A 15,030-nucleotide genomic window follows, 5' to 3' on the forward strand; every position below is an offset into this window, starting at 1 on the left:
GGTGGGGAAACTACATATGTCGGTTACATGCATAATTTGTATTACTTATAATATTATTTTGTTAATTGTACAGTCAATGTATATAATGAGAGAGAGTAATGGTACTATCAGTTTATAATCTGTTACATATACGTGAGAATTGATTGAGGGAAGAAACTAAATTTGTAAGAATAAACTTTTGCTGCTGGCTGAACAAACTTAATACTGTTTTCACAGGTAGATCTATATATAATATGTGACAAAATAACTCAGTGTACTGCAATGCATGCACATTGCACAAATGCATGCAAACATGACGAGTAGTTATTGATGGTGATAACAGCAAATCCTTCACCATACTCTATGAGGCGCCACTGTTATTCCTTGTGATATCGATATCATAGAAAAGCTATTGTACACTGCATCCACTATTAAACTCTATGCAGATGATATCCTAATCTACTTTACCATCCATACTCCTGAAGACTGCGACCTTCTCCAACATCTCCTTACAACCATGGGCTGAGAAGTGGCAAATGAAGTTTAGATGTATAGCGTATGTGTGCACCTCACAAACTCTACTAAATACCACACCATAAACATCTGTACCAAGGCCAACGCTGAAGCCTTTAAAAGAAGGAATGTCAACAGACATAATATCAAATCTAACTTGCTACGCAACTTTCATTCTTGAATATGCATAATGCGCCTCCAATGTGCATGATCATCTAACTTTACAAGTATATAGAAAAGGTACAACACACTGCAGCATGATAATAAGTTATAGTTAAATCCCAGGATATCGTTATCAACCGAGGTGCTGATAACTAGATATCCTACAAGTGCAGGTGGGGTTTAACTAGCTTTTATCTCACACTTTGAAGTAGTCAAGTTCATAAACAATGTGTTAATAAGCATGTCAGTTGTAATTGATTGCTGAATATGTAGTTTCTGTAATGATATGGCTTCAAATTTTGCTGAACTTGTAGATTTTATGGTGTGTATGGCTTCAGTTTGCTTTGATTGCATTTCTTTTAACTTAATGTGCAATTTCCATATATGTACTGGGGTTTAACTACCATGCACTGAGGTTTAACTACCATGCACTGAGGTTTAACTACCATGCACTGAGGTTTAACTACCATATACTCCTATAGCTAGCTTTTTTTTTTAACTTTGATGTATGGTTCCACTGGGATAGAATTATGTATAATGACCATGTTACTGCTATGCTTAACTTACTTAATTGGCCTGCACCGTACCAATAATACTCCAAACTAGTCATATTTACAAGATAATTTATTTCATTGTTGTTCCATCTACATCACTATCTCCAATGCCAACATCACTGGCGTATCTACACCCGGGCCTACCTTGGCCTGGGCCCTGGTTAATTTGACTGGTGCCCTGGTAAATGCTTTTCACCATCAGTGTTGAATAATCACAAAACATTAATGGTTGTAAAGAATACTTACGCAACGCCGATCCATGTCAAATCAAGCTTTTCTTTCCAGAGGAAAAATGGCAAGGACTGAATGAATGTTTCATAGCGTGGTGAATAGCGCCCATTCAAGATTAAGTCAATTGCAAAATTCAGATGTGAATAGATGCGAGCAAGTTTTGAGACATGCACCCCGTATGGCTGTGTGATGCCTTGGTAGATGATTGCTAGCTACTGACTAGTCCAAAGGTATGAGTACTTGTTTAGTCAATGTTTTTATTTATTCTATTTGTAGGTTGACTATTTTAGTCCGCAGTTATCACGTGATCATATAAGCACCTGGTACTTTAAATCCAAGTCTCGAGTATTAGGCATTGCTGTATTGTATGTGTGAAGAAGACGATAGTAGTCAACATTTGTGTCTAGTGATATTAGCTATTTTGCATACAGTTAGTGTAGGTATAGCACATAGATAGTGATGCACAACACATTTTAGATGTTATATTGATGTCCATATGAAGATGGTCATGTGTATGTGGCTGAGTGGCTTGCCCACCCAGTGCCCAGGTGAAGTAAGAAGTCTAGATACGCCTGGAATGATGAATTAAATAATTTCACCTAGTGGTCTTATAACCACATGCAAAGTGACCGTATTAAGTTAATGTCTATATGCATATGCCACAAACCAGTTTACCTAGAAGACCACCTGTTTATATAGACCACCTTGCTTTTATGTGAAAATTGCAATGCTAGACCACATAAACTTTATTAGTTCTTCATCCCCACCTGCATCACTGTTTTGCATACCTCATCAAGGATTTTTTGCACCATGGTGGCTTAGTGCAGCCATCCAGCACCTTTTTTTTTAAGTTGGTACCTTGCTAGAGCAGTCTAAGAAAACTTCATTCTGAGTCATTTAAACTAATCCAGCTATCTAGATAGTAAAAAATAAACTAAAAATCTGTCCTCCCACACTGCTCATTTGAGTGCAGCTCAGGAGAATGAGAAACTAACTACATACATGACCTTATTATTTAGCATGCATTTGCTATCTTGTTTATAAAGTGCACCATACAAAATTGGCTTGGAAGGCCAAGGCTTGTCCAATGGCGACAGGAGCTGATACCCGGAGCAGGATTAATGCAACTGTTACGATCAAAGTTGAAACATTGGGCCAGTCTTGTTGCATTCCTAAATAATCCCATTGCTTGTAAATTGGCTAAAAAGTTCAAGATGAATTCTAAGTATATGAATGCAGAGGAGTTGCAGATTAAAGCTAGGGTGCCCGTGACTAGCCTAGTTAACTACATTAAACTGTTAAAATTAATGTAGTCCTAGCCTACTTACAGGTACTTTATATGATATATGTAGATACAAGGTTTGGTAACATTGTTAGTATGTGCACTCTTGATCTGATTCTTTAAAAACATTTATAACTCAATCATGGATGGATCTAATCTAGAATTCAAAAGGTCATCTTGGTTACAACATCTTGGTTCACTTGGTATAGTGCTACTTAGTACTTCAATACACATTCAAGATGTCTTATACACAATTTCCCGCCACAAAAGTATGCTGTTTCATTTTGAATTCCCTAACCTGTGATCAAACCATCTGCTTTTCATCTTTACAGTCATTGGTAATTAATTATAATCTAGTTGGTGAAAATATTCTTTCAAAAAATTTCTTCAAGCAATAATCAGCTCAACACACTATATACAATGAAACTTTTAGCCGCTGGGGATCTCCTAATGTTAAGAAAACTTAATTAGATCATAACTCTGAAGTTTACTATGATCAATTAAAACATTATACACTATCACAAACAACAAGAATTAATTGTTTCACTACCCTAATAGAACACCCATTATTCTAATAGATCAGTCACCTTTTGCATCTTGTTAAATGAAAGTTTGGATATTGAAGTTCCACAAATGTACACGCTATCCCAGTGGCTGTGGTTCATTTGACACATACCTTGTAGGATCAAGTGTACACTGTAAAAAATGAAGTTGCCAGACACACTCAAATTTTTTCAGCCCTTCTAGGTGTTTGTCCCGTTTCACTTTAGGATATTTAGCTCAAAGATTTTCGCTTAGGCTCCTAGGCTATAGGTAAACACCTCGAACAGGCTCTGGCTTCTGTGTATACCCTCCAGTGCCTAACTGGTAAAGTAGATAATAACAAAGTGTGTCTGACACACCAAAAATGTTGCAATACACACACTTTTTCATACGGTGTGTATATTGCAACATTTTTGTGTGTCAGACACACTTCATTTTTACAGTGTATTACTGATCTGATTTCTGCAGCATTCAATCACTGACCATAAAATAATTAATGTTAGACTTTAAGTGGGTAAACAAAGCAATCATGCAAGGTGGGTTTGGGTTTAAAACTTTATTGGTGATTTTTGATTAACAAAACTAAAGCTTAGTTTGATAATATGCTTTAAGCAATGATAATAAATGCAACCATATAGATTAGTACATTTATTCCAAGCATGAATACTTATTATGCTTAAGAAAAACGACATAATGAATATATGTACAACCATGAACATAAATTTAGTTATCGTGTGTCTTATCAAATGAGTTATAAATGCTTTACTACAATACAAACATTAGTGAGGCTTCTCTCCTGTATTAGTTTTTAAATGTCTACAACGATCACTAGGAGATTTAAATGCTTTACTACAATATTTACATTTGTAGGGTCTTTCTCCTGTATGAGTTCTTAAATGTTGTTGCAGACTAGAGTTTAGTGCAAATGCTTTGCTGCAATAACGACATGAGTAGGGCTTCTCTCCTGTATGAGTTCTTACATGAATACCAAGATAACTAGAAGTTTTAAATATTTTACTACAATATTTACATTTGTAGGGCTTTTCTCTAGTATGATTTCTTAAATGTATTTGTAGACTAGCCTTTAGTATAAATGCTTTACTGCAATAACGACAATGGTAGGACTTCTCTCCTGTATGAGTTCTTACATGAACACAAAGATAACTAGAAGTTGTAAATGTTTTACTACAATATTTACATTTGTAGGGCTTTTCTCCTGTGTGAGTTCGTACATGAATGGTAAGTTTAGCAGAAGTTACAAATGTCTTAGCACAGTATTGACACTGAAATGGTTTCTCTCCTGTGTGAATTTGGAAATGCCTACTTAGTGTAGGCTTTGTAGCAAATGTCTTGGAGCAGTACTGACATTTATATGGCCTCTCTCCTGTATGGGTTCTCAGATGCACCCTTAGTGAATTTTTATATTTAAACTCTTTACGACAATGATCACATTTATATGGCTTTTCTGATGTATGAGTCCTTTCATGAACACGTAAACTACTTGAGCATTTAAACACTTTATTGCAAAGTTGACAGTGGTAAGGCAATTCACCAGTATGAGTTCTAAAGTGAATGTAAAGCCCTAGAGATGACGTATAAGCTTTATTGCAATGCTTGCAAATGTAAGGTTTCTCCCCCGTATGAGTTCTCAAATGATTTTTAAGTATAATTTTACCTGTAAACTTTCTGTGACAATATTGGCATTGGTATGGTTTCTCCCCTGTGTGAGTCCTCATGTGACGTTTTAAACTACCAGGATATTTAAATGTTTTGCTGCACTGTTTACAATGGTAAGGCCTCTCTTCAGTATGAGTTGACAAATGAAGTTTTAGCTTTCCCTTGTATCTCCATTCTTTACCGCAATACTGACACTTGTAAAGCTTCTTTTCAGCATGAGTTATCATATGTGATGTTAGATTGTTACGTCTTACAAACGCTTTACTGCAAATTTGACATTTATAAGGACGGTCTTCATAATGAGTTTGTAAGTGTTCCTGTAGGTCTTCATTTTGTGTAAAAGATTTGTTGCAGAATTCACATTGAAAGTGTTCACTATCACCAGCTGGTATTGGTGTCTGTGATGTTGAAACTTCTTCAGAGCTTGAGTAAGTGGATGTGGGATGGCTATTTTGTTCATGTCTCCTGATATGTTGTTGAAGGTTGATCAGTGTAGTAAACACTTCTCCACATTTTCCACACTTGAATACTTGTGGATTAGCATCACGACAAGCTTGACTGTGCTTTAGGTGAATATCAAAATTGTACTTTTCAACAAACTCTGATTGGCAATGAACACAAATGTAGTTGGCATCTGTATAAAAGCAACAAAATAGAATTACTAGTTAATTTATTACACAGTAAGATATTACGATAGTGCTATATAGAGATGCATTAAAAATTAAGATCACCTACTGAAACGCTGCCACTGAATACCCATCACAAAACATTCTCTGTATAGTATGTTTACAGTAGAGTCATAATTATTGTATACAACATTGCAGGGTTGAAATAGGGATGCCACAACATAGAAATTTTTATGTCACATGTCATAGAGATTTACATCATATGACATGTCATATATCATGACATAAGCAATTCTTAAAGTTTCACAACTGAAGCTGTTACTTATGAAACTGTATAGTTGTTTTGATTCAACATAAACATCAGTAATATAAACTATGACATCAACAACCAACAATTGCTCATGCGTATTTGTTAATTTTCTCATATTTATTGTATCAAAGTTGATCAAAATGAATGGAAAGGTGTGCATTATTAGGAGATATTTATGTCACGACATAAAGAATTTATGTCATATCATATCATGTAGCTTTATATCACAACATGTCATATTTCATGACTATCGTGGCATCCCTAGTTAAAACAAGGTCACCACTACTGATCCTGATGATCCAGTGAAGCTATCTGGGTCAGATCCAGATTTATTAAAACCAAGGCATTCACCTAAAGTTACACTTTGGCAACTACACTAGTGATAAGTGTTGTAATTAACAGTCAGGTGATTCCATGTAACAGCAAAGCCAGCTTATAAGTGGGTGTGGTTTAGCACATATCCACAAACTTTAACAGCATCAAACATCCCCGAGAAGCTGTCCTGTTGCAAGACTACGACTTGTACACTTGCTACATGGCATACATAATTATACGTTACAGTTGTTTAGTGGGGGTGGCTCCATAAGTTTGCAGAAGTAAGGGATGGATTCATGCATACCTAAAGGCCACAATAAATGGTCATGGCTCCATGTATGCCAACAGATGGTAAGTGGAGTGTGAATAGTGTTGGGGCAATTACATTTTAAAAGTACCTTATTTTACATATTAGTATTACTTGCAACTTATTTAGTTATTACCCATAAAATAAAGTAACTATAACCACATGCACTATTTCAAAAATTGTTAATTTAAAAATGAAGTAGGGATCTATGCAATAAAAAATAGTGAAAGAAGAGATGAATGATGGCATTATAGCATAGCTCAGTGGGAAGTCCCTACTTTGGCATTGAACGAAATAATAATAGCTAATGTGTCAAAGTAGGGTATTTCCCACTGAGCTAAGCTGTAACACCATCATTCTTCTCTTGTTTCACTACGTTTTATTGCATAGATCCCTATTTCATTTTTAAATTAACAGTTTTTGAAATACTAGTTTGTTTAGTTTTTTTGTTGTGGCACAGCTATAGTATGTTCACATTGAGCTGAACCCTGAAAAACAGCTAAAAATTAAAAGTGGATTTTTTCTCAACAGAGTTAACATTTCTGCCAACCAGATGATTATTGGTAACAGCAAAGGTGTCACCAACAGACACGTATGGTTTGGCTCCATTAAAAGTTCAGGAAAGGGCTCTAATGGACACTGTATTTATATGGCTTCTCCATAGGAAATGTATTGTGAAAAATTTGATTGGCCGTAAATATTATGTCAAACATTTGAACAACAAGATATTGAAATATTTTTAGCGGGTCAAGCAGTACTACAAATGGGCCAAATTTCAAGATCATGTGTAATTGCATCCATGAGTTATTAAATGTTTTTAAGGATTCAGCTCAACGCAAACGTACTATAGCTACAATGTAACTTGTATTAGTCCACTTGTATTTTCCACATCTGTAGGTATGGGAAAGGCAGATACCATCACTTATAAACATCTTGCCCATTTGCCCATTTGCTCTGTGAGAAGTGGAGTTCTCCTTATTCTGTGGTTATGAGCAGGCTTTGCTGTAGTTTGGGATTCTCCTTGCTGCACTATTCAGTAATGTGTATCAGGGGATCGCGTCCTAGCGTCCGTGTGTACCTCCAGCCAATTGACCTTGCAGTTGCTGAGGGGTATATCTGACCAACATATCTGGCAACATATCTATTGTATTAGAGTGACTGTTGTATTAGAGTATATCTCAAGTTCGTCAAGGGATGTGCAGCTAGCTAGACCAAAAAGGAGTGAGGTGATCTTGTTTATTGTTAAGTAAACAGCTAAGAGATCAAGTCTTAGTACTCTTTCGCTATTAGTCCACCTAGATCTTTATTTGGTGGGTGTGGTCGCAAACCTATCATGTACCGGATCCCAATCGTGAAGTGGCAGATATCTATAGTAGCGCTGGGACTGAAGCGCTTCTGAAATCCAGCTGAAATAATTCTGTGGCATCTAAATATGCTGCTGAAAGAAAGCATTGATACGGAAAATTAACGGCTTGATGTGGTTTCGTTGGATGAAGAAGACTTGAAGATAAAAGAAAAGACAAGGCGCAGAAGGTCTACACTCGTCGGAACCCCAAAAGGCACATCCCACTGGTGAGTTTGTTTTTGTGGCATAAAATGGTGACTGTGTGCTGCTTCATCTGGCCTCTAGCCTTGCAACTGTGGTCAGGCAGTGAGGCAGTCAACAAGATTAAAATTCGAGTTTTGGCGATTTTTTAAAACTCTATATCCAGCCACCTGTAAGTGTTTTGTTATATTTAATGTTGTAGTATGTAATATATGGACTAGAACTATTCTGTAAAGGTGATTTTTGTCGTGTAAACTGTCTCTAGGATGATTTTTGAAGGTGGAATTTTGGGCAACGCAAAAATTTCACTGCAATCCCTACTTAACTACTAGACATATTAAAAAATTAAAATAAGAAATAGGGATCGCTGAAAAAAGCCACGAAACAAGAAGGGATCGCTGGGGTGGTAATGTAAACCACATATCCCTATTTTGACTCTTTATACTCAAATGGAGCATTTATAGAGAGTCAAAATAGGGATTTGTGGTTTACATTACCACCCCAGCGATCCCTTCTTGTTTCGTGGCTTTTTTCAACGATCCTATTTCTTATTTTAAATTTTAAATATATTTAGTTTGTGTACTTTTTCCAAATCCATTTATGGATTATAAGCTAATTGGCACATTAGTGTAGTAAGCTAACAGAGATTCCTCAGTTTAAAAGGTTAACTCAATAACTAGATATCTTAACGCATTATTAATTTTGTATTTACAGAGAGTCAAAATAGGGATTTGTGGTTTACATTACCATCCCAGCGAAATTTTTAATATGTCTAGTTTGTGTACTTTATTCCAAATCCATTTACGGATTATAAGTTAATTGACACATTATAGTGTAGTAAGCTAACAGAGATTCCTTAGTTTAAAAGGCTAACTCATTAGATATCTATTAATTTTGTAATCTATGATAAAGACTGTATTTTCATCCTGATTTGTACACACACAAAATATAAGGCAGGATACATTGATTCCTAGTCTATACTCAGTGTCTGAGCCATCATCGTCACACTTGGTGCCATTGCTGAAAACACACTGCTATCTGACCTACCTACCTGTCAGAAGAATTACTGATTGTCACCTATATCATACAGGAGACAGTGTTGATGACAGCACAGGAGACTTGAAGAAGAACAAGATGTCTTAGGTGTTTATTCTAATGGAAGGACAAGAATGAAACTCTATGATACAAGTTATAAGAATGGTAATTGTTAGTGTTATAATTTCTGTAGAGTCCAATTTTTTTCTTCAAAAGAGAAGATAAATTTTCACGTGATATAACGATGCATACATCAAACACGTGCATTATAGGAGTAGAGTTGTCTAGCAGTATAGGTAGTGAAGAGATAGCTATACATTGTAGCTGTAGTGCTATTATTGTAGTGATGACACTTTACAACACCTTTGTATAAATGCACATATGAACAAGGCTGAATGCAGCAGCAAACGTGTGAGTTGGTATTAATCAAGCTAAATAGGAGATGGCTAGGCTTGGCCAAAAAGTCTTCCTATGCCGGTGTCTGCATGTACAATCACAATGTCCCTACTAGTGGCCAGTGGCGTAGCCAGTCTTACATGATTACCAGGGATTTGGTAGTCATTACCCATACATGTAGGAGTACTTTAAACTGGCATATTGAGTTCCTATTGCCAGGACTTAGACTGGGCTCTAGCCCTGGAAAGCCTAGGTGTAGCCTACTAGCAACAGTGTGCCACAAAGTGGAACACCATAGGTATAGTCAGCAAAGTCTGGTTAGCATGTGGTCATAGCTAAATGTTTGCAACTGTCAATGTCACTAGCTGATCGGAGAATGTGCTAGAATAAGTACACAGTAGCTGACATAAACACAGTAGCACACAATCCTCCCATATAAGACTGTCAGGCTTCACACCCTGTAAGTTGTTTATGACATGGATACCATATGGGAGGGTTGTTGATGATATGTGGTTAAACCGCAAAATATTTTTAAATGGTAGGGTTGTAATAAACACCCCACCCAACCTTTTGTGCGTGCAGCCATGATATCAGCGCTACCATTTATCTCCCACCTATAACAGACAAACAAAGCACTCACTGTGATGGCTAGGAAGAAGAATAAACTGGATGCATTGCATGTGCACTTGAACGGCTTCTCGTAGCGAAGATGGGTAGTTCACTAGAGGCTCTATTATGGCGATCTTGTAAGGTAAAAGAGTGCTGCACAACTTCAATCTGCCATCTATTAACGTTATAAAGACCATAGTCGAACAATACGCATCCCTGAGCACACAAGAACCCATAATTTTGTTCTTCTACAGCTTCTTCCGTATACGGAACAGCAGGCAATGGCAAAGAAGAACTTAAAAATTTATCGAGGTGGAGGCTGGTTGGAGTACGAGTTAATTAATGGGTCATGGACACGTGGAAGGACTCAGTGAGTAAGGCTGTGTAATTTTTATCGTGAAAAAATGGAAACCTTGGGCTGTACACGAGTGAAACAAAATAATAATATTATGAGTTTGCATAAAATTCGCAATTTTTGAATGTTTCCACAGTTCGTCTAGACCATTTTTACTGCTATATTACCATTTGTCTGAGTTCAGTGTTTGATAATAAGCTATCTGAGTGTTGTTTTATGCTCGAGTCTGCTTTCTAAGGCTGGTTTTAGGTGACTGCTCTATTAGGATTTACAAAAATTCTTCTGCAATCCCTATTATGAACCACGATACATGATAATAATAAGATATTCCTTTATGCTCACAGATTTAAGTTGTGACATGTGCAACTACCACCTTATCACATAACCTGAATGTGTAGTTGGACTATGTGTAAATCTTGGTGATAATTGTATTCAAGAGAAAAAAACTGGCTAATAAGCTTCATTCATTAATTCGAAGTGTGCTTCACAATTTGTTACTTCGTTGTGGCTAAGCATTCCTCATTGGATTAGTAACGAGATTAGTCTTGTAGTAACAAAATATTTTATATAAGATTCGTAGCATTAACTTCATTACTTAGGTAACCAGTTACATTTGTAAGTTGCTAGTTTTATAGCATATTTGGTGATATTACTTAGTTACCACAAAAGTAATAACATTACATAACTTGTTACATAAGTAATGCATTACCCCCAACACTGGGTATGATACGTTAATATACTTCAAACCAATTACTTCCTTTCATACGTGATCCAATTCTGGTCGGACCTGGAAACTGGGTCAGACTGGGATGACCTGGACAAAATGTGATCCAGTTGACCCGACCTAGTTTCAATGCTGGTATCTAATATCAATTCTAGCATCAAAAACAAGAAAACTCGTGTCAGAATAAGCACGCACACGGTCAGCTCAGTGGACACACTAACCAGATTTGCACAACTATTCTTTTCTACAAGTTGGAAACAGAAAAGCTAGTACACCATGCCTTTAGTATAATTTCAAAAGCTACCATAAGTTTAAGCACACTTCAACCCATGTATTCTGATAATTGTAAATTTGGGATGCTTCTGGGCAGAGTGTTAAAACTACTTATATCCCATTGAAGCCATACATCAAAGTTAAAAAAGCAGGACGATATGGTAGTTAAACCCCAGGAATGGAAGCTAAACTCAGAATCTTAAAGGTGAAAGGACAAGCTGATTTACACATTCAATTGGATTAAAAGAAAAAAGAAGCCATATCATACCATAATTTGTTATTTTGTGCAAAAACGTTCGTGATAAAATTTTTGTGTAAATTATTTTTGTATGATTTACGTGAATGACTGCTCTATAAGCCAAATCCCAAATGATGTCATGAAATGCAAATGGACGCTCTATTTGGGGGACTCCAATATTTTCGCAGAATGGTTTGTATGGCGAGTCCAATGTGATTGTTCTTGATAGGTGAATAGAATTGGTTCACTGCTAAGGTAAGCAAAAAAGATGTTTTGGTAGTTGTTTCTGAATATAGCGATGCCACTTTTTGCCGATTCTGATTAATTTTTGCTGTTTTCTACAGAGGCTTGATGTGCTGGGCCAACTCTAGCAATGGTATCGCTCGTGACATCCCGAGATGGTGGAGCTAAGGGGGTTATTGGTAATGATTTCGATATATTGAATGAAGACGATGTTCCGGGAGCTTCTTTGAATGGCAAAAAGCCCAGCCAACTAAACGTGACGCAGTTGAAGAGATGGCTTGCTTGCCGAGAACACCAACCGGTGGAAATAAACCTCAGCTACTAGAAAGGTGACAGCACTACTGTAATGTATATTCTTGAAAGCTTTTATCTGTATATAGGGTAGAATGCTACATTGAATATGGGTGGGATCAATATGTTATCGATCCAGATGGAGGAATAAACTGCCTACAAAAGCTGACATCAAGTAACAGGCCTGGCTCACAATCACATAAGCTCCTTCAGTGTATGCCTGCTAAGGAGGATCTGGATTGGACCACCAAGTTGAATCATTTGCCAACTATCACTTTTGGTATAATATATGACTTCCTTGTTAGTCGTAAAGTTTTCTTGAAGAGAGACAAGGACATTGAAATCATTGTAGATGACCAAGAGGACAACTTATTGAGTAAAGAAAGCAGTTCTGATGAATCCTGGTATGAGTCAATCAAGTACACCCATGCTTTAGATAAAGCGCATCGTTTTTTCAAGGATGGTCATGTCCAGGATATAAAGTATCATCCCTGGATAAGCCAAACAGATTTTATATGCATATCAACCAAGGTTTTACCATCTATGAGAAAAGATCGGATATACAATGTCACAGTCATTATTCGAGAGTCAAATGCCCGTGTTGTTATAGCTTACTGTACTTGCCCATCTGGATTGGCAGGATGTTGTAATCATGTAACTGCTATGTTATATTGTCTTGAAGATTATGTAGGGTTGGGTTTAAGAGAAGAGAAAGAAATTGGTTGTACTAACAGATTGCAGACCTGGAATCATCCCAGAAAACGTAATGTTGAGCCGTGTCCAACAGATGATGTTACACTACATAAGGATGTGTATGGGAAGAAGAAAAGGTGTAAGCTGCAACATGTTAATAAGTGGGACTGTCATCCAAACTCAATGAGGATCATTGATCCAGATAAGGCACGTACTCTGAGGGAAAGTTTATGCATCATAGAGCAAAACAAGATCATTGCTGCAAATTTTGCTATCAACACTGCCAGTACTGAGAGAGAGGGGGAACAAGCACTTGCAAAAGTATCTATGATGACTAACTATGGTACATCATGCTTTTTACAGATCTTGGATGATGACCCTGCCCCACTGGATAACAGGAAAGATGAAATGCGAAAGGAAAAAATTGCATGGGCAGAATTGAAGAAGCAGTTGTTTATGCAGCAGCTTTCTGCTAACCAATCATTTGTTAAGCACGATCATAATTATATCAATGATAGTCATCCCCCTATACCACCACAGGAAATTTTTGCTGGTGAGACAAAAGTAAGTGTGTAGCAAAAGTTATTAGATGACCTCTACACCCATCATGTAAGCATCAATGCTACTGCAATACAGGAGCTAGAGTCGTCCACATGAGGACAACATCAATCAGACAGGTGGCACCATGAACGCAAACTTCGTGTGACTGCTTCTGTAATGAAAGAAACTTGTCATCAGAGACCAACTACTACATGTACAGCCTTTGTCAAGAGGAAATTCTCATTGCAGTCGATCAATACACCGGCAATTAATTATGGAAGAAAACATGAAACTGTTGCAATTTCTAGTTACGTAGAACCTCAAAGAGCTAAAGGAAAAATTGTGAAGGTAGAATCATGTGGTCTTTTTGTTGACCATTCTATGCCTTGGCTTGCAGCAAGCCCAGATGGGATTGTAACTGACTTAAGTGAAATAAGCCACCCAAAGAGAATCTTAGAAATAAAGTGTCCTTATGTTTGTGAGAGACAAACCATAGATGATGCCTGTAAGACTGTGAATGGGTTTTGCTTAACGGAATCAAAAGGACAAGTGATGTTATCAAAATCGCATGCTTACTTTTTTCAAATACAAACTCAAATGCATGTTACAGGGCTTAAATGGTGCGATTTATTTGTTTGGTCACCAATGGGAGAACCCTTCATTCAGAGAATTGAGTATGAACCATCCTTTATGGACCAAGTACTGTTTAAAGCACGCGATTTCTATTTCAATAAGCTTTTACCAACTGCTGTGCCTCACATGATAATATCTCCATCGGATTGTACCATTAGTTTTCCTGGACCAATCGTGAATGAACAGTGCTCTTTTATAGATTCTGTATCCAGAGTAACAGTGCGAGAGAATGTCATGGAAACTAAAGTAAAGAAGTGTAACCCTATTGATCAGCAAGAAGGCAGTGTAAGACAGCGAGGCACGCAGGACAAGAATCCACCTTGTTCGGCAAGACTGTAGTGTGAAAGTAAAAGCTTTGGAGAAGTTTGACCCTAATGGCAGCAACAATGAACAAGAAACTAGTGAAGGAATCCAAGCTGAGGAGAGTCTTTGTTTAGAGTCTTTAGTCAGGAAAGACAGCAATATGCAAGCACTCAATTTGGACACATTACACCATGTCAGCAGAGAAAAGCCTGGTCACATCTCCACCAAGAAACAACAATGTTCTGATAAAAAAGCAATAATCAAGACAGACCATACGCAGATTTCCCATGACCAAGAAACTTCTGATGTGCAGTTAGTGACAGCATAGAACTATACAAAGTGTTTTGAAACACTTGGAGCTAAAGAGGCATACAGGTAAGGGTGACGGAAGTTGTCTTTACCATGCAATTACACACCAGGCAGGACTAATTGCAAGCTCCTCTACTGGTGATGAGGTGGTGAGTAATCATCTCAGGCAACTCACCCTTTTGGCAATGCTGAATCATCCTGCTATTTAGCTAGAGTGCTCATTGTCTGACCAAGACTGGCAGGCAAAACAACTGCAAGTGTTGACCACCTGTGAGTGGGGTGGTGATGTTGAACTTTGGTTAATGGCAGTTGGCCTTAAGAGAGACATTATAGTGTTCACTGA

General features: G+C 37.2%; 1 protein-coding gene across 6 annotated transcripts in view; it reads right to left on the bottom strand.

The window, feature by feature from the left end:
* The window catches only part of LOC136255195 (zinc finger protein 431-like), a 134,361-nt gene that overhangs the window by 105,632 nt on the left and 13,699 nt on the right, over positions 1-15,030 (bottom strand). The window contains exon 6 of one of the 6 annotated variants that reach the window (XM_066047919.1): positions 3,927-5,575. The exons of the other annotated variants lie outside the window; for them this stretch is intronic. Coding sequence (XP_065903991.1) covers positions 4,044-5,575 — 1,532 coding nt within the window. The 3' untranslated portion in view covers positions 3,927-4,043. Of the gene's footprint in view, positions 1-3,926; positions 5,576-15,030 lie in introns of those variants that run through there. 6 annotated transcript variants of the gene reach the window in all.

Source organism: Dysidea avara, chromosome 1, assembly GCF_963678975.1.
Source record: "Dysidea avara chromosome 1, odDysAvar1.4, whole genome shotgun sequence".
Lineage (NCBI taxonomy): Eukaryota > Metazoa > Porifera > Demospongiae > Dictyoceratida > Dysideidae > Dysidea > Dysidea avara.